Consider the following 20,756-nt stretch of genomic DNA (forward strand, 5'->3'; position numbering starts at 1 on the left):
ACTTTATAACTTTCTGGAGGACAAAATCTCTCAAATTTGCTGAACATAGACCATAATAATGAAGATTGATTTCAAGGAAATATCATCTGGCATTTTATGGAGAACTCTTATGTGTAATCTCCATAAAGTGCTATGCTTTCCCCAGCTGTGAGGGGTGGAGGTCTTTAAGAGAAATTGAGCCCCAGATCTGTATTGGAAAGGACTTTCCCAACAGAGCTCTATATTTATTTATATCCTGCTCTTCCTCCAAGGAGCCCAGAGCAGTGTACTACATACTTAGGTTTCTCCTCACAACAACCCTATGAAGTAGGTTAGGCTGAGAGAGGAGTGTCTGGCCCAGAGTCACCCAGCTAGTATCATGGCTGAATGGGGATTTGAACTCTGGTCTTGCCCGTCCTAGTCCAGCACTCTCACCACTATACCATGCTGGCTCTATGGAAACATAGGGCAAGCACTATGTTTCCCAGAGAACCATGAGCACCTTCCAAGATAGTGCTGGCGCTTACAAGCTTTCAGTAAAATGCACTAGATTTGGAATACTGTAAACAGTACTTGTCATCCATGTACCATTTTTAGCCTGTGCTAAAATGGTTCTCACCACAGCCCTGTAGGTTTGCTTCTGTAATGGCTGTGAAATGTTACAAAGAAAAGCATGGAGGTTGTACCGTTGCACATCATGTCCCCAAGACATGTTTACAAGCCCTAACCCCATGTTGTCACTAAGCGGAGTTTGACGAGACAGTTAGACACTGTCCTTTGATTCTCCTTGTGATGTGGGATATTTATGTTCTTTATTTTTACAGAACTAAAGTAATTAAACTAGCATTTCTCAAGTGCAGAGCATTAGCTGATGGAATAGGATCCTGGGAACGAGATGTGTGCCCCAGTTTCTGCTATCTGCCTCTGCAAGTGTCCCTGACTTGAGGGAGCTTCAGAGTGGGGCAGGAGTCAGTGAAATACACTTCTCCATGTGTGAGCAGGAGAACTAGTCAGGATGCTGCCTCAGGACTTTCTACAAACCCACTTCAGGGAAGAAGAAAGAAGGTAACCAGCACTTTTTGGGGGGGAAAAAACTTTATTATAAGAGTGAAGGACTTCATGTATCCTTCTGTTTGAACTGTGGATTACTGAACAAGACCACCACTCTATTTTGATTAATTTCAAGTTAAATTCACTCTGATTAAAATTTCTGTATCCTTTGTTACTAGTAGTTTTCTTGATTTGTTCTCCATAAAATAAGGATTATACCTTAGTGCAAAGGCAAATGCTTCATCTATATGGCTAGAAGATGGACCAGTAGTTTAATACAAGGGCAAGTTCCCTTACATGTAAGCTAAGGGGAAGTAGCACACTTTACTCAGTTAAAACTTGAAACATTGTTATGGCTTGCAGGATTAGGAAAAGCATTTTAAATTAAACAAGTCTTTGAAACAATTTCAGAAGTTTAACTTTTAAGAAGGTAGTCTTATCTATATTCACTGTACAGCTACAGAAGAGGTATTTGGCATGCTGTAATGGATTAAATAGTTCAGAGATGTGAAAATATAAGATGGATTATCTGCTTCAGTTTCCAAACACCATAGAAAATGAGACCTCTGTGAAAAAAGTTACAAAGATGTACTGTACTTCTGTATAGCCTTGCACTATTGACTTAGAAATTCCAAGTCCAGTCAACATGCTTGATATGTTGAAGTCTGCAAAAGGTTCACTACACTAGACACTTAGAAGACTTCAAGCTATGCTTTACTGCTATATCAAGCATACATTAAGGCCAGTCTTTCACACTCAACCTACACAAAACAAAAAACCCTCTGGTGATCAGTTGCTTTATTGGTTTTGTTTTGTTTTTTTTTAAAAAAATAACCTTTCTACTGCTGCCAGCTGTACTGAAAGATCCTCATTTTGCATACACAACACAATACAAAACAGTAGTTGCTTTCTTCATAGCAGTGATCCTTGAAGCCTTCATAGCAGCACCTCCGGCTCGAAGCATGTGAATTTCTTCCTGTTCAGTAGGGGGTAGTTTGGCTTTTGTTTCTGTTACCTGTTACACAGAGAAACTAAAGTCAGCTGCTTGAAAGAACATTTTTCCCCCATTGCAAATGAGCATGAAGCATTTGAAGAAATACATCAGCAAAATCGAATATATCACAGGCCACACTCACTTTCTTTAAAGGGTGTTTGGGGAGTGACATTTTCCTTGATGGAATGCTGAAAAGCTTTAGAAGGATCAAATCGTTTGACACCCTGAATTACGTTCAGCTGATCCTGGAGCTCTCCTCGAAATTGTTTTTCCCTTCCTAGTTGAGTGCGCAGTCTTGTTAATTCCTGAGGAAAGACAGGTTGATATCCAGTAAAACTTCACTGTACCTGAATGAACATTTGTCTCTGGGCCCTGTTACAAGGATTCCCAGATGCTGACTATATTTCCCATCATTACCAGCTAAAGGTCAATGCAACTGAGGATGATGGGAATTGTAGTAATATCTCAGAATCCCTGTTACAGGGAACAGTGCTCTCAAACCACTATCGTAAATCTAATGGAACTAAAAAAAACCCTAATTTTACACAGCATTATGCAAACCAAGTCACTAGATAGCATTTTCTCCAATTACATAAGTTACTCTTATTTATTACATTTATAAACCGCCCCATCCAGAGGCTCTGGGCAGTGTACAACAACCAAACCTGAAACTAGACAATCCAGGTGCAGTGATGGGAAGGATGTGAGAGAGGACTAAGCCTTATTGGGAGGATGGGCCTTTCCTAGTAAGCTTTGTTCTGTTCCAAGAGTGCCCTGAGGAAGCAGTTGGCAAAAAGAGGCCACAGTCTGTAGACAGCACAAAGACCCCTGACTGTGTGAGTAATAAGATAGGAGTCAGTTTGGTTAGAAGAATGAGGGAAATTATTTTCCTTTATTGTATTGCTTGAATCTGAGTTGCCTGGTTAATGAAAGCTTCTCTTGCAGTCTACTCTGTGAAAAGAGTTATTGCATACTTTTTGTTTATGTGATAATAATGTGATAATAAACCCTTGTGGGTGAGATGTACTATTCTTCATTTTTGGTCTGTCTTAATCACTCCTTTGAAGGCCTCAGACTGCTCAGCCCTTATATGGAGAGTGGGTTTTCCCACATCAAAATAAAGTGGATGGTAGCTGCCTACTATGAATCCCTTTTAGTCAAGGATCCACCTCATGAACTCCCCCCTCCTCTGGCACTGGGTCACTTTTTTTTTTTTTTTTTACTCTTGCAAGTAAGTTAATATAGACAGACATTAGAATATCCAAAAGAACTGTTTTCTAGCCTCTCCTTCATATTCTCTCTCATACTCTCAAAATAAAACTATATAAAAACATGGCATAATAAATCCGAAAGCTTTATGTAGACTGACTAACTCTAGAGAATACCTCAGAAGTTGTTTAAAACATTCTCTAGAGCTAAACAGAGGGTGTAGCAAAGTGAACTTCATCCTATAGGACACAAAAAAGTATCTAACTTTTCTCAACACTAGACTTCAAGTTTAGCGCAGACAATAAGTCAGGGGGCCTCATCTCTGCAATGAGCCTAGGCAGGAAAACTATTCATATGCTAATGCAGTTACTACAAGTCTCAAGCTACCCAAGAAGAGCTTAACTCATGGCTAATTCTAGTCAAAAAAATTTGGTTTACAATGGTCAGGAACTTCTAGCACGAAGAGGCATGAGGGTCAACTAAGAATAAATGAAGTGGCATAGAGAGATAATTCCTGTACTCCCTTGACGCTCTGTTTTTCATGTACCTCTAGTCCTATGTATCTGTTATGTTAGATGTAGGCACAGCAGGGATCATCATCATCATCAAATTTTATTTCAGCCATTGGCCAGCAAGAATAGGAGGTAGCAAATACGTCCAATACAATGAGCACAGCAGGGAAATAACTTGCCTAGTGAGAAAGAGGTTGCCTGTTTGAATCCCTCCTGGTATGTCTCCCAGACTATGGGAAACACCTATACCGGGCAGCAGCAATATAGGAAGATGCTGAAAGGCATCATCTCATACTGCACGGGAGGAGGCAATGGTTAACCCCTCCTGTATTCTACCAAAGAAAACCACAGGGCTCTGTGGGCGCGAGGAGTCGACACCAACTTGACAGTGCAACTTTACTTACAGGTAGCCTAATTCAGGAGTGAAAGTGGGTACACTCATAGCATCCCTGAGAACATGCCAGAAAGCTCTAGTCCCATGATGCACTCTGGGACCCTGTACCACATACATCCTGCTTGGGATGCTTGTAGTATTTTCTCTCTCCAAACTCTGCACCCATGGATAAATTCTTTTCTTGATTAGGCCCCTGGGGCACCCAACATTCCTAGTCACAGGGAGGGATTTTCCTCCATATAACATGTGTCTCTAGATAAAAGTTGTAAAACTGGAAAGTTGGGCTGGTAGGTGGTTTCCAGAGAGTGCCAAGGTGGATTTAGGGCTTGCGTTTTTAGGGATGCTGTGTATGAGTACAGCATCCCCACTTGCTATAATGCCTGAACAGGGCTCATGTGAAGGACTATACATGTGTTCATTTTATAAGTGACCCTGGGTAGAGGCCCCTCAAATGCAGGCGACAGATAGGAAGCGTACTGTTGTATGTACATTGAAGATAGCTTACAATAACTATGTGTATAAAGATCTGTATACATCAACCCAGCAGGTGATTTATGAAAAATAAGTCAGGGAGAAGAGAATGGAGAATCTTATTTGAGGTATAGAACCTGAAGAAAACAACTATTTATATACCGCTTTTCAACAAAAGTTTCAAAAGCGGTTTACACCGAGAAATAAATAAGATGGATCCCTGTCCACAAAGGGCTCACAATCTAAAAGTAACATAAGATAGACACCAGCAACAGTCACTGGAGTTACTGTGCTGGGGGTGGATAGGGCCAGTTACTCTCTCCCTGCTAAATAAAGAGAATCACCACTTTAAAAAGATGTCTCTTTTCTAGATTAGCAGGGGAGACCTTCAACATACAACCAGCTTAAAATAATAAAGACTTCTTTATTAAAGGCTATATCTAGCAGATATTTCATGTCTTCACAAACCTGTTTCAGTTGGGCATTCTCCTCTTTCAGTTTCACTACATGTTTGATTTTCTGCTTCTGATTCTGATGACCTAGTAGCTTAGCATATGCATCACTAAGTTGGTTGAGCTCTTCTTGGGCTGCACCATGCTGGTTCAGAAGAGCATTTTTCTCAGCCTCGTATGCATCAAGTTGTTCCTGCAAACAGGACATTTAATATATACTGTACAATGGCAATACGCAGGACTTCAGCAGCTTTCAAATTTCTTGGCTTTTAGTTAGAGATAAACAGTCCAATACAGGAGGAATCTATGAACAAACCAGAACTGGAAACAGCAGTCATCATTTCAGCATGATCTTTTAAAAATTCCTTAAGGTTCTAGATGTTACTAAAGTCAGGGCTCAATGCATATTTACCTGAAATGGTTTAACTTTATTATACAGCTCTTCATACAGGACACGCCAAGATTTCATATTCTCTTCATAATTAGCTTTCACTTTTTCAGATATGGCTTTCCTTTAAAAGAAAGCAAGCAGTTTCTAAAGTCTACATTTGTCTTAATAGATTGTGCAACATTTCCAGCAGACACATTCTGGTTTCAGATGCATTTTGATCTCATGAATCTATATTTTTAATTCTCTTGGGACATCTATATTTTTAATTCTCTTGGGACATCTATATATTTAATTCTCTTGGGACATCTATATATTTAATTCTCTTGGGACATGTGTGCCCAGGATTTGGCAGTGGAACGCTCGCGACACGCTGTGAGAGTTCCGAAGTGAGGACTGAGGAGAAGAGGGGGAAGAAAGTGCTGGTGGTGGCCGGCGGGCCGCGGGGAGAGAAAGGCGCCGGCGGGCCACGGGGAGAGAAAAAACAGGGAAACAGCCGGCCCCCAAGCATGGTGCGGGGTTGGCTAGTGATTGATTTATTATGGTCATTGACCCAACATCACAGAAACAATACTCAGAACAGCTCAGACCTGATCTTACATGTGGCCGCACAAAATTTGGCCACACAGTGTTGTAAATGCAGTAATCAGCTAAAAAAAAAGTTGTATATCCACCATCCATTCTAACATGGATGTTTGATAAGAATGGGGAGATAAGAGAAATACAAATCTCTCTATATAATGAGCAATATAGAAAAACAGTTTTAACACCCTGCCTACAAGGGCAGATTCGACAGGTAATTTATTTATTTATACTTAAATTTATACACCACCTTTCATTCAAACAATCCCAAGGTGGTTTACAGCAAAATTTAAAAACAAGACTAAAAAAGACACAATTAAAATATTAAGCTAAAAATATAAAACAAATCTGATCAAAAATTTAAAAGTAAAGCATAAAAGCAATACAGAGTACAAAGAGCAGCAGCAGAGACAATCAAATAGAAGCCTGGGCAAAAAGCCAAGATTTTACACTCTTTCTAAAAGCTGTGATGGAGACCGAGGAGCTAATAGCTACTAGTAATTTAGTAATTTCTAGTACTAGTAATGGGGATTTTACAGTACCTACCCTCCAGTAGAGCAGCTGGAAGTGCGTTAAATTGTGCGAGCGAGAAGGACCTTCTCTGAGAAAAGGTAGTAAAATTCATTAAAGTGGGCTGGTTTAGGGTAATTCATGAAACTACCAAGAAAGTTTCTTGCCAAAAATCATGCCAGATCGCTCTGCTTTTCAAATGTCTGCTATATATTGTTTTATAAGCCCTTTAAGCCGCATCAATGCCCAGAGGCATTAGAAATTGAGGGGAAATCCATGCTTGCCCAACATATCATAGAGTCATTTATGCCAGCTAGACCGGAAGCAATCCTCTAAAACAAGGGGAGCTAGTCCTTTAAGACAGAAAATGATTTTAATCCAAAAGGTTAGATACATGCATCCAAAGCTTGGTCTCCACTCATTAGGCTGGCCTCCAGCCATAGAATGACATTGAGCATGCATCTAGGGGCCAAGAATATAACAGGCAAAAATTTTGATTGGGCCACCTACATTTGTTTAAAGGTATTCAGAGCACAAATAGCAGCACCATACGCCAATTGAGAGAGTACTTTAGCCTCATAAACCTCAATTGCAGCAGGTATACAGTGGCCTCTGTGGAAGAAGAACTTTAAGATAGCAGAGGTACTCTTCTAAGCCTTCGTTGCAAACATGCTCACGGTGGACCCTCCAAGAGCTGTTTTCACCAAAAACCACTTCCAGATATTAACACATCCTTGCTTGAACAATTACTTCTCCATTAACCCACCAGACATGTTTCTTGGGGTTTTTTTTTTTTTTTTAAAGCAAAAACCATGATCTTAGACTTTTGGACATTAATAGATAAATACTCCTCTTCACGTGTCGAGCTAACCTAGGTAAAGCTCTTCTTATGCCAACAGATGTTCTAGATATCTAGAACATTGTTAGCAAAAACTGGCACTGCAATAGATTTACTGGCTAATTTAGGAGGGTGGAAATCCGTGTTATCCATGCATTCAATAAGAGAGTTTATATAAAGCTTGAAAATAAGTGGGGACAAAATGCATCCCTCCCTTCTGTGTGCGTACAGACTGAGTAAGATGTCCTTGGACACTAGATCTCACCCTGAGTGAGGTGTCTCATGCAACATTCAGATAAGGAGAAACAGGTGACGATCGATGGAGGAATTGGCAAGTTTACTCCACAAGTGCTCCCTAAAAAGCGCTGTCTTAAAATCAATAAGAGCGGCATATAACGGTGAATACTTTACAGCCAGATGTTATATAACTAGGACTTGATCAGGAGTCAACCAACTGGACCTAAACCCCACCTGTTCCTCCCTTAGTATGTTCTCCTGTTGCAACCAGTCCATGAGTTTAACATATAGGTGTCTAGAACATAATTTACTAATATTTATTTCTCTAAGACGTACCCGTGGCTAATCCCATGTGTGGAAACTCTTGTGAGAGCTCACAAGCAGCTGCCGATTAGCCACAGGGAAGGGGGAGAAAATGGCAATGGTGGCAGCGGCCGGCGGAGAGGGTGGCTCAGCCTCCCTCTCTGGCCTGCGTGCTGGCTTCAAGGCAGGAGCACTGGTGGTAGGAGCGCCGGTCGGGGGGCAGAATGGGGGCAGGGGAATAGGGGAGAACTAGAGGCACAGATGCCCTGCACCCAGCCCAGCTAGTTTACTAATAATGTTCAACAGACTGATTGGTTGATAATTAGAAGGGTCAGAGTATTGGCCTTTCTTATAGATGGGAACCACCACCACTGTACCCCACTTCTCTGGGATAAGAACACAAGAACAGCCCTGCTGGATCAGGCCCAAGGCCCATCTAGTACAGCATCCCGTTTCAAACAGTGGCCCACCAGATGCCACGAAGCCTACAGGCAGGAGTTGAGGGCGTGCCTTTTTTCCTGATGTTACTCCCCTGCATTCTCCCTCAACTTCATGAAGTTATCTAAAACCTTCTTAAAGCCATTCAGGTTGTTGGCTGTTGCTACATCTTGTGGTAGAGAATTCCACAAATTGATCGATTGATTATTTATTTATTGTTAAGTTTATATACGGCCTTTCATCAAAACATTATGCATTGTGTGAAAAAGTACTTCCATTTCTTGGTCCTAAATTTCCTGGCAATCAATTTCATGGGATGACGCCTGGCTCTAATGTTCTGTGAGAGGGAGAAGAATCTCTCTATCCTCTTTCTCCACACCATGCATGATTTTTGTAGATCACTATCATATCTCCCCTCAATCATCTTTTTTCTAAACGAAAAAGCCTCAGCTGTTGTAGCCTTGCCTCATAACATGCTCTAGGCCCCTGATCATCTTGGTTGCCCACTTCTGCACCTTTTCCAGTTCTACAATGTCCTTTTTTAGATGTGCTGACCAGAATTGTACGCAGTACTCCAGGTGTGGCCGCACCTTCGTTTTGTACAAGGGCATTATGATATTAGCAGCTTTATTTTCAATCCCCTTCCTAATGATCCCTAGCATGGAATTGGCCTTTTTCACAGCTGCCGCACATTGAGCTGACACTTTCAATGAGCTATCCACCACGACCCCAAGATCCCTCTCCTGGTCAGTCACTGACAGCTAAGATCCCATCAGCATATATGTGAAGTTGGGGGTTTTCGTCCCAATGTGCATCACTTTACACTTGCCAGCATTGAACCGCATTTGCCATTTTGTTGCCCACTCACCCAGTTTGGAGAGATCTTTTTGGAGCTCCTCACAATTTGTTTTGGATTTCACTACCCTAAGTAGTTTGGTGTCATCTGCAAATTTGGCACGACACACTATGTACGTACCAAATTTGGTACGATACAGGTGGTACGATCAATATAAGTAAAACATCTTGCAAGTACAGGGGCCCATCATTCAACATTCAGAAGGTATCTGATTGAACCCTGGAACCTAACCCAGTTTTAGTTGGGTCACTAAACTAGTGAACTCATTGATGGAAACTGAGGGCCAAATCAGTAGAGATTCTAGCTGGGGGAATAAGGACATTTCATCAAAGGCAGATATCCCATTCAAAGCTCGAAAGTGGGTCACCCACACATCTTCAGGGATGTGATTGATCTCATAACTCAGTGTAAAATTAGAAATCACCTTTCAATTTCAAGTCGTTTCTTTAAGTCTTCACTTTGCTCTTCTAGTCTTGCTTGTAGATTAGCAATTTGTGCAAAGCTTGATTCCTTGGTCCTTTTTATTTCTGCATCTTTTAATGCTAGCTTTGTCTGAGCATCCAAGAGCATCCTAAGTGTGAAGAGATACTCCTGGTAAAAGATTTTTCTAGTATAAAATTGCCAGTGCGGTGTGCAAAATTTGCACACTGTTGTCCAAAACAGAGGAAGGTAGCTGTGTGCACTTGTATTGCAATAATCAAATATTAAATCATTTAAAGGAACTTCTCAGTCTAATGGGATCATCTCCAGTTGACAACTCTCAATTCAAAGTAGCTCTAAGGGAGGTATCAGCCTTTGCTCAATTCCATCAGTATGTACATTTAGGCATACCTTGCATATTCTTCCTTTGCCTTATCTTTAGCATGCTGTACTTCTTGCATCAATTGAGTTGTGTGCTGGACTGCCTTATTCATCTCAAGAAGTTTGTCCTTCAGGGTAGTATTTTCCTCTCTGTGGCATGCAATGTCTTCAGCCACACAAGCTTTGTAACTGAGGATGAGAACATTTATGTTGTTTGAGTTTTATTTATTTATTTAACACATTTGTATGCCGCCCAAAAGGCAAGTCTCTGGGCGGTTTACAACAATAAAATAAAAACAACCGATAGAAAGATAAAAGACATCACAATTAAAGTTTAAAACATTAAAACTATTAAACACACGATTAAAATTTTAAATATCTAATTAAAAGCCTGAGTGAACAAGTGTGTCTTGACTGCCTTTTTAAAAGTTTTAAGAGATGGGGAGGCTCTTATTTCAGCAGGAGGTGTGTTCCAAAGCCTTGAGGCAGCAATGGAAAAGGCCCGTATCAAAGTAGCCACCAGATAAGCCGTTGGCAACTGCATACTTGCCTCTCCAGATAATCTCAAAGAAGATGTTCTCTTAAATATCCAGGGCCCAAGCTGTTTAGGGCTTTATAGGTTATAACCAAAACCTTGTAGTTTGCCTGGAAACCTATTGACAGCCAGTGTAGATCTTTTGAGATGGGAGTGATATCGTCTTTCCAAGATGACTGGAGACCAACCTAGCCGCCGCATTCTGGACTAACTGCAGTTTCCGGACTACGTCCAAAGGCAGCCCCACATAGAGCACATTGCAGTAGTCAAGTCTGGAGGTGCCCAGCAAATGTACTACTGTTCTGAGGTCATTTATCTCAAGAAATGGACGCAGCTGGAGTATCAGCAGAAGCTGATAAAAGGCACCTCTGGCCACTGCCTCAACCTGGGACACCAGGGAGAGTTTTGTGTCCAGAAGCAACCCCAGACTGCATAACTGTTCCTTCTGGCAAAGTGTGACCCCCATCCAGAACTGGCAGATCAAAATCATCTCCCAAGTTTTGACCCCACACAATGAGTACCTCCATCTTATCTGGATTCAAACTCAGCCAGTTACCTCTCATCCCGCCCATCACTGCCTCCAGGCAGGCATTTAGGGAGGTTATGCCTTCTCCTGATGTTGGTTACATGGAGAAATAGATCTGGGTGTCATCAGCATACTGATAACACCCTGTACCAAGTTTCCTGATCTCTCCCAGCAGCTTCACTTAGATGTTAAACAACATCTGGGACAATATGGGGCCCTGAGGGACACCATACCGAAGTTCAGATTTTGAAGAACAACAGTCCCCGAGGGACACCATCTGGAATCTGCCTGAAAGATAAGAGTGGGAGCACTGCAAAGCAGTGCCTCCCACCCCCTCAGACACTCCAGGAGGATACTATGGCTGATCGTATCGAAAGCCGCTGAGCAGTCCAAAAGGACCGACAGAGTCACACTTCCTCTGTCAATTCCCAATTGGAGAACATCCATCAGGCCGATCAAGGCAGTCTCCACCCCATAGCCCACCCGAAAGCTGGTCTGAAATGGGACTTGCTAATTAGTTTCATCCAAGACTGCGTGTAGTTGGGAGGCCACCACCCTCTCAATTACCTTGCCTAGCCACGGAAAGTTAGAGACTAGCCTATAGTTGCTCAAGTCTGAGGAATCCAAGGCAGGATTCTTCAGAAGTGTTCTAATAATTGCCTCCTTAAGGCATCCTGCCCTCCCTCAGAGAAGCATTTATCATCTCTACTAGGCCTTCTACAACCGACCTGCCATATAGTATTAGCCATGTTGGGCAAGGATCAAGAGAACAGGTGGTAGGCCACATCGCTCCAAGCATCTTGTCCACATCCCCACGAGTCGCAAACTGAAACTGATCCAGCCTAACCACATCAGAGGAGTCGCTAAACACCTCAGATTCAGACACTGCAGTAATTGTGGGGTCTAAATCCAAGTTGGCCCGAATACGAGAGATTTTATCCACAAAAAAATCATTCAACACGTCACAGCGGGTAATAGATGGTTCCAAATTCTGATTCAAGGGAGGAGAGGCATTCACTAGCCCTCTCACAATCCTGAACAGCTCTGCTGGACATGAACTTGCAGACACAATACAGGCTGAAAAGAATCGCTTCTTTGCCAACCGTATTGCCAGAGCATAGATCTTCAAATGTGCTCTATGTTTTAATCTGTCGGTTTTGAGTTGAATCTCCCTCCACTTGCGTTCCAGTCATCTACCTCACCGCTTCAGCCACCGTAGTACTTCCATATACCAAGGCGCCAATTTTGAAGCGGGTCAGAGAGGACACTTAGGTGCAATCATGTCTACTGCCCTGGTGAGCTTGCTATTCCAGTTCTCCACTAGGGCATCAACAGGATCAGTGGCAGAGCCAACACTAAATCCCTCCAAGGCTTCTTGGAACCCTACTGGATCCTATACCCTTCTCAGGTGGACCATTCTAATGGGTCCCTTGCCCCTGCAAAGGTGGGGTGCAACTGTGGGCCAAACCTTAACCAGATGGTGGTCCGTCCATGACAAACAGAAAATCATAGGAGTCCCCACCCACAGAACACCACCCTGATCAGAGTGAAAGACCAGATCAAGCGTGTGACCTGCAGTGTGCTTTGGTCTCGAGACCCTTTGGGATAGACCCATAGTTGTCATGGCCGCTATGAACTCCTGAGCTGTCCCAGACAAATCGGTCCCAAAGTGGACATTGAATTTCCCCAGCACCACAAGCCTGGGAGACTCCAACACTAAACCCGAGACCAAGTCCATCAGCTCGGTTAGGGACTCCATCAGGCAGCGGGGTAATCGGTAAACCAAGAGAAGTCCCAGTCTATACCTGGTCCCCAAATGAAGGTACACACTTCAGGTCAGACACTTCCACAGGGATCCTGCTCAGTGAGATGTTATTCTTATAGACCATAGCCAGTCCACCTACCCACACCTGCTCCTCCCTAGAGGGAGAAGCTGGGACCAGACTGGGCCACCAGCCTCCCTAAACCAAGTCTCTGTAATACATACCAGGTCTGCCCCTTCATCCAGAATCAAATCATGGATGTTTTCCAACCTATTCTGGACAGACCTGGCATTACAGAGGAGCAAGGTGAGAGTCTGTGGGAGGTTGGCACTGCTCCCCAAGGTCAAAGAGCTGGCAGGGCAGCCAGAAGGGGAAACAGCCAATAGGTTTCTGACTTCCCTTCCCCTGTAACGACATGCTGACCTGCCTGACTTCGGTGGCGGGCCTGCTGCCAAAGGGCAGCAGCCCTTTTATAAGCCCAGAAAAATGGTTAATCTGGGCAGCTGATCCTCAAGAACTGCTGAATCACTGCCTCTGGCCTCGATCCCACTCACCCACAGGGCAGCAGCCACAGCCCCACACGTTAAGGGACACATAGGCTGGCAAGCTGACAACAGCAGACAGCAGCCACACAGGCTCTAACCAATGGGCAGCAGCTGTCTCTGGGAAGCAGATGTTCCTCCTCCCTGTAAGGCTTCTGGCAACTGTTGGATCCTGTGTGTTTTGCTTTTTTATATCAACACTAGGGATGTACACAAACAGTGGTTCATGCACCAGTTCGGTGCCACAGAGTTGGAGGTGGTGAGCAGCATCTTTCGGCCACCATGGTGTCAGAGCATGCACAGGCACCATTTGCAAGGTCAGCAACACCATGCTGACCATGCAAATGGCACTTGTGCTGATGCCATGTCCGTGCTGTGCATTGGTTCTGGAGGCAGTGCATACTGTGGTGGAAAGCAGGTCCTTAACATCTCTTCTTTAAAGATCCCACTTGCCGCTCACCTTCCTGTGGCAGCAAACTAGTGCATAAACCTCAGTTCATTCATTTCTAATGTGAAGTCTGAAATCCAAATCATCAGAAGTTGTATCAAGGGCACTGATGAACTGCATGCAAGCTACCTGCAAATGGACCGACTTCCCCTGAAGACCTTCCACGAAACCTCAGTTCGTGTACATCCCTAACCAATACAGAGTTTCATCCATTTCCAGCTGCTTCTCACTTCCTTCCTTCAATATGCCTTACACTATGCTATCCCCTCTTCCTGAGCAGCCTTTCCCTTTCTATGCAATTAATCCATTTCTCCCTCCTTGCTCCGACAGGAAAAGGTACAAGCTAGCTCTCTCAACCATATTATATCTTTTCACCTGCGTCTCATCTTAAAATTGGAAAATTCCATTGACAAGGGCCATGTCAGCTCCTGCTGTGCAGAGCTGACTTTACAATATTTATATACTGCTATGCATTAGAGTTAGTCATCGTATGCATGTGTGCGGATTCAGGAACACCATTTGGACTTTGCTAAAATCAAGTTAGAAGATTGACTTCAGGTGGCACAATCTCCTTACTGTGCCACCTCTATTCAGGTAGAACCCAATCCAGGCACTCTTCAGTGATGTCCTCCACCCCCCAGATCCTAGCCCCAATACTAAAGGCTATGTAGGAATGTTGGTGTTGCTATCCATTTGGTTCTCACTCATTTCTGCAACACAACACTTTTGAAGCAATGAGGTGCTATTAACTTTTGCTGCAGGATGAGAATCTGATAAGAGTTTTCTAATGGAAAGTTAAATGTTTCCATGTCCTCTAAATGCCACTGAAGCCTAAAACTTACCAGATGCCACTGAATGGTCTACTTGCATTGTGTTCATAGGTGGATAGAAGCTGGCCTTCAAGCCCACCTGTGACTTGGGTAGGAGGAGAAGCATGGATGTGAGCTAAGTGACCTATGCACTTTGCCTTTCCTTCCCAAATCAATGCTGGGAGCAGAAGAGCTACCGTACATCCTGCCCCCTTCCTAACACCTCAACGATAATGAAAGAGACAGCTGCTCCTACTTCCATTCATGCGTCCTCACACCTCTCAATCCAAGGGGACTGAAGAGAAGGTATGCACACATGCAGGCTCTGCAGAACAGCAGCAGCTAGTGCTTCAGACATTTTCTAGATACTGAAGAGGTACTGGTTCTACACTACTGCTGTGTTCTGTTTTTACATTGTTCTTCACTTATTTGCCAGCTATGTGTTTTAATTGTTACAGGCTGACTTAGAGTCTATTTTATAGAAGGTATGCTAAAAATACACACTTGAAGCAAATAGAATCCTTGTTTACTTAAAGCAAGCAAACTTCTGCACAAGATGAGTATGCTTGCTGTCTGTCCTCAGGAAATGCTATAGGTATCAAGGTTATCTATATGCAAGGTTTCTGAAATAGTCAATTATAAATGAGGGCAGGGAAGATGGAGAGGAATTATTGCTATGGACACTACTTACACACAGAACTGGAATCTATTATTTACTATTCAAAGTCTTACGTACGTTTCAAATTCAGCAACAGTCTCCCCAAGTTTACGTAGGGTATGGCTGTACTCTTCCTGCATCTGAACAATGGCATTGCTGTGAGATTCAGCCATTTCATCTAACTCTTTGGTTTTCCTGAAGGAGAAAAAGGTATTATGACTCATTAATTCACTTAAAGAGTCTTCCAAAGTAACCAATAGAAACCAATATTATTTTTGTAAACCAGTGCTTTAAAGAGTTGCCCTGTAGGTTCAATGCATCTCTCAGATATTTAAGTACAATGGTCTTTTTTAATTGTAAAAGCAAAAAAGTATTATATATGCATCTCATATTTAAGATGTATCTCATGGGTAAGCCAAGCACAAGACTTGTGGCATCTTGCATATCAGCCACAAGAATGCAGATATGACATGCTAGTGGAAGGCACATTCTCTACCTCTTCCTGCCTATGAGGAAGGAAGACAACCTTCACCCCCCTGTACAACTGTGGCTGAAGACTGAAAACTTTCAGCAATGCATGGGACACTTTTGTGGGGTGGGAGATCCTAGAAGCCATCTATAGTTTTTCAGAGTGCTCAGTAGGGAGAAGGTAATGGGCAAAGTGCCTACTTGAGCATAATGTGCATTAGAAGCAGATGCTACCCTTTATTCTTTTTATTTGATTTCTATACCACCCTTCCAAAAATGGCTCAGGGCAGTTTACATTAATACTAAAATCAATTAACTGTTAAAATCGAAAAATGTAAAAACATAAAACCATTATTAAAACATTTCAGTGTAACCTTTTGGGGGCTGTAGCTATGAAATGGATTACCAAGTGGGCTCCAGCAAAAAGCACCAACAAGCTACTCCTCTGCAAACTGGTGAGCCAGTTCATCCTCATTTTAGTCTTTAGTCCTATTCAGACCTTACTTTAAGTCTGGATGTTACAGCATTATCCAACAAGTCCCACTGTACTACATAACCCATTTCCCCCCCAAGTTTAGTATTTGCCTGAAGAGACAAGACCCTGTACCCAACGAGACACTTATGGTTAGAAATACCAAATAGGACTTTTGCATATCAGCAAATATATCCTTCAGTACAAGGAGAAAGGTACATCCTGGGAGGTAGCAAAAACAAGTGAACACACAAAACAGATGACTGTCAATCCATTAAAAATAATGCTGATGCCTCTTGCAGAAAATGTAGTATATATGGATAGTATGAATAAGATGTCTTGCTCTGTACACAATAGCTGAAACAGCAGTGTTGATCCATCACCATAGGATAAATATAACTACTTAGGATTCACTAACAGAAGTCACTGCCTTCATGGCCATATGAAATGCAATTTTAAAAGGACCAAGTTTTCCTGGCTAGTTACTTATACAGCACTGCCATGCCATGTATGCAATATCAATAAGAGACAAACACTGTTCAGTCCCATCTCTGGCCCCAAACCCCAATTTCCATGATTACAATATTTTGTTTCTGCAGATAAAGCCATGGGGAGCAGGGAATAGATTTTCCAAGCATATTGCTAAGGGCACTGTATACAGATAAGCTGTAGGGAAGTCAGCATCCTGTGACTTCACCCACAAAACCAGGAAGGAACTGGTCAGGGCAGCAGGATCCATGGCAGGACTGGAAAGCAAATCCAGGATAGGATACAGAAGGAGGCAGTCTAGGAGTTTGTCATTGGGCAAACTTGTGTACAATGGGAGCCTCTCCTCTTTTGAGGTTTGTGACAGTTACTAGAAGGTGTTTAGGGATCAGACATAACAAACAGCCCGGGGTGTGAGGGAGTAGGATGTGGAAGGCAGGCAAGCCAGCGGATGGTAGATTCACTCTTGGTACAAGTGCCTACAAAGTCAGAGACAAGGATTCGGAACACTTCAAAACCTCCCTGCTCTTGCAATATCTCCCGCCATCCTGCTTCACTGAGACATACGAAGAGCCTTGCAGGAGCCCTGTAGGATCCATAAGTGTCCACAGTTTATACAACTCTGGAACAAAGCTACAACTTTTAGAGATCTAATTTGGTGTACATAGTGAACTTTACACCCAGGCTTCATAATACTTTGAATGTATTTGTATGCTGTTCTCCTTCACTATTTATTGCATAAGCATCAGCAAGACCGTTTCTGCACAGTACTTCATTTTTATTTTATTTTTTTGCATTCTCTTCCTGATTTATGGTTCTCACAAACAGATGAAGTGGCAAACCTATTCTGGGCTGCACCACCAATAGGTAGCAATTCATGTAACTGAATGTTCTTCCCTTCAACAACATTCTCTGAATGCATATAACTAGACATCAGGGTACGTTCTTGCTTAGTCTCCACTATCTTTTTGGGTGGGGAAGTCTTTCACCTCACAAGTCTTCACTTTTAATTTGAAGTGACACAGCTGAATATGGGTTTGCCACTTGGTCCAAGAACTAAACTCAAGCTCTGTACAAGGTGTTTTTCCACAAACCCTTTCAGTTTTGCTTCCAGCTGTACCAGCTCCTCAGCTTGCAGCTTGTTCTCTTGTTCCAGATGCTTCAACAGCTTCTCCACTTTCTCTTCATTGGTGTGCAGTTCCTCCAACTCTGCCATGGTTGCTCTTAGTTCTCTCTCCAGAAGCTCTTTCTCCTTAGCTACCTCCTCTTGGAATTTGAGCAGCTTCTGATGCATAGTAGCAGAGAGTTCCTGGAGTGGAGTCAGCAATGTAGAGCATACCCATTAGCAATAATAGAGTTATCCTCTGCCCCTGAAGAACCTGCTTTCTGTTCAACAGAAAACATAACAAGGCCCTAAGCCAAATATTTCTCAGAAGAAAAATGGACAGAAAGGTCAGTCACATTCAAACTTATAGTAGACGCACAGATCCATTTTTGAAAAGCTCCTAAAAATATTTACCCTCTGTCCTTTCACATTTTACCACATGATGATATGTACCCCGGCTAACTTGGCAAAGAGGCACCTTAACGTGGCGATTCTCTTTATTTAACAAGGGGAGAGTAACTGGCCCTATTCACCCCCAGCACATTACCTCCAGTGACTGTTGCTGGTGTCTACCTTTATGCTTCTTTTAGATTGTGAGCCCTTTGGGGACAGGGATCCATCTTATTTATTATTTCTCTGTGTAAACTGCCCTGAACCATTTTTGGAAGGGTGGTATAGAAATCTAATAATGATGATGATTTATTTACATTTTATATCCTGCTCTTCCTCCAAGGAGCCCAGAGTGGTGTACTACATACTTAGGATTCTCTTCTCAACAACCCTGTGAAGTAGGTTAGGCTGATGATGATGTAACTAAAGTTGTGGTGGTTGGTTCAACAAACAGAAGCATTGCACTGATCTAACCATATTCATCAGGCTCCAAAGATGGCCAAAAGTGATCTAAGGTAGGAAGCTGGGACAATTCTTTAAGGAGGGTGTTTTTTAAACTCAAGCATAGCTCTACATGAATAGCTGGAGAAAGGACCAAAAGCTTCTTGATGTGCAGAGCAACTCTAGTCCTTGCCATTATCTAGCTTGTTCTACTCTCACTCAGTTGTCTTTACCTGACAGACTTGCTTCTGCTTTTGGTGTTCTTGTTCTTCTAGATGAAATTTTTCTTTCAAGGATCCTATCTCAGCTTTCATGCTTTGCTCCCTTTCTCCATGTTCAATTAGAAGTGCCTCTAAGAAAGTAATACCACAAACATTGCTGATATACAGACATTCTACTTGCCAAAGTACATTCCAAGTGCTGATCATTCTGCTCCAATACATGTTCAGATTTTTTTTCCTGATACTTGGATTATTTCTGCATCCAATACACAACGTGCTGAAATAAGTTTTATCTGCTTGTATTTCCACCCACAAGTTGTTATATACTTCTCAGTTACCTCTTTGCTGTTCAATCACCTTGCACTTTTCACGGAACTCATTGATTTGTGCAGACAGCATTGCTTCTTTCAGCTGAAGAGAACTCCTCAGTGTTTCAATTTCCTTATCCTTCGCTGCTATTATTCCCTCCAGTTGGGATATTTCCAGCTTGTATTTATCTACTTGTTCTGCAGCATTGCTGTTGAGGGGGAAATGGTGTCATTGAAAATACCAGTGGTGTCATTGTAGTTTAGGATAGCAGTACCTTTCCTTTCCCCAAACAAAGATATGCACACAAGACTTTTCATGGAACTCATTGATTTGTGCAGACAGCACTGCTTCTTTCAGTTGAAGAGAACTCCTCTTCAGCACCCCTCAGTTCTACACAAGACCCTACATTTAGTAGTATTAGTCTTGCAATCTAAGATGCATTTCTTCATCTTTGAGACAAATAACTCTTTTTCCAAGCAATCTTCTGGGGAAAAATAATAATCACACAGCAGATTATACCGTCTCTGACCCTCAAACTATTCTAGTCTACTTACCATACCGTTACCCAAGACTGCTGTAGAAGAGGGCTAATGAATATCTACAGCATAAAAGCGCCAATATCTTCTAAATGTCTTTCCAATCTCACATACAGTTTAGATTTGTTCCACAAGTATCCAGATACAGGATTCCACACCTTGCCATTTTACTACAGTTTGTGCAAAGTATGAGCTTTTCAAAAGGACAAGCAGGCATACTAGCAGCTTGGAAAGGGAGTGACATGAGCACCTTCTGGCTCATCCCAGTGTGCCCCCAACCTGGAAACTATAACTGCCACCTGCTGGTTTCTGCTTTGGTCTTTCAACACTGTACTACCAATACAAGTTTAAGATTGAGCAGTTAGGGAGACTTCTCACACCTCTTCCCCATTAGTTCAAGAATGGAGCAGAGTCCCCATGCACATTCTCCCTGCACCTTGCCCCACTGACAGTGGCAAACATGAGGAAAAGTTACCCAGAATAGTCCCACTGAAATTAAAAGGAAACGTTAGGCAATGCCAGTAGACAGACACCCTAGGCAGTAATCCAACCCTTAGTAAGTCTATGCACCCACCCTTTGAACTGGCTGGCACCCAAATTGCAGTCCAAATAGTTTGCGCCTTTTTGGCTACCAACTTAACTCTCCAGTTTATGAAGTGCAGATATACACAGTTATATCGACTAACAAGATATAGGGAAACACTCTCAAGTATCTGTATTGCACAATGATCTCCTAAGTTATTAACATTTTATAGACACTTGACTTACCCAAGTTCTGCAATATATTCTAAGAGTTTCTCAGAGTCACATTTCTCCTCTGACAGTATCTCAGTTGCTGTTCTAATACAGTTTCAAGAGATAGCACAGCATTAGTATTTGGCTTACCAAGTTAGATTTGGCCTTCTAACAGCCTGCGATATCCAGTGAATGTGCAATCAGAAGACACATGTAAACAAGTACAGTTTAAGAAGTGAATACTTCTTAAGAGTACTTTTGATCAGCAAGTTAAGATTTCCTTTTTGAAAGGAAAACC

General features: G+C 42.4%; 1 protein-coding gene across 3 annotated transcripts in view; it reads right to left on the reverse strand.

Moving 5' to 3' along the window:
- Positions 1 to 1,810: 1,810 nt before the first annotated feature.
- Positions 1,811 to 20,756, reverse strand: part of HMMR (hyaluronan mediated motility receptor) — a 32,040-nt gene continuing 13,094 nt past the window's right edge. For all 3 annotated transcript variants that reach the window (XM_053297200.1, XM_053297201.1, XM_053297199.1), the window contains 11 exons: positions 20,492 to 20,563; positions 19,217 to 19,395; positions 18,891 to 19,009; positions 17,816 to 18,030; positions 15,374 to 15,490; positions 10,045 to 10,203; positions 9,638 to 9,784; positions 5,474 to 5,573; positions 5,078 to 5,254; positions 2,166 to 2,328; positions 1,811 to 2,044 (listed from right to left, as the gene is read on the reverse strand). In XM_053297200.1, the coding sequence (XP_053153175.1) occupies positions 2,010 to 2,044; positions 2,166 to 2,328; positions 5,078 to 5,254; positions 5,474 to 5,573; positions 9,638 to 9,784; positions 10,045 to 10,203; positions 15,374 to 15,490; positions 17,816 to 18,030; positions 18,891 to 19,009; positions 19,217 to 19,395; positions 20,492 to 20,563 (1,483 nt within the window). In that variant the 3' untranslated portion in view covers positions 1,811 to 2,009. The remainder of the gene's footprint in view (positions 2,045 to 2,165; positions 2,329 to 5,077; positions 5,255 to 5,473; positions 5,574 to 9,637; positions 9,785 to 10,044; positions 10,204 to 15,373; positions 15,491 to 17,815; positions 18,031 to 18,890; positions 19,010 to 19,216; positions 19,396 to 20,491; positions 20,564 to 20,756) is intronic.

The sequence above is a fragment of the Hemicordylus capensis genome, chromosome 2 (assembly GCF_027244095.1).
Source record: "Hemicordylus capensis ecotype Gifberg chromosome 2, rHemCap1.1.pri, whole genome shotgun sequence".
Taxonomy (NCBI): Eukaryota; Metazoa; Chordata; class Lepidosauria; order Squamata; family Cordylidae; genus Hemicordylus; species Hemicordylus capensis.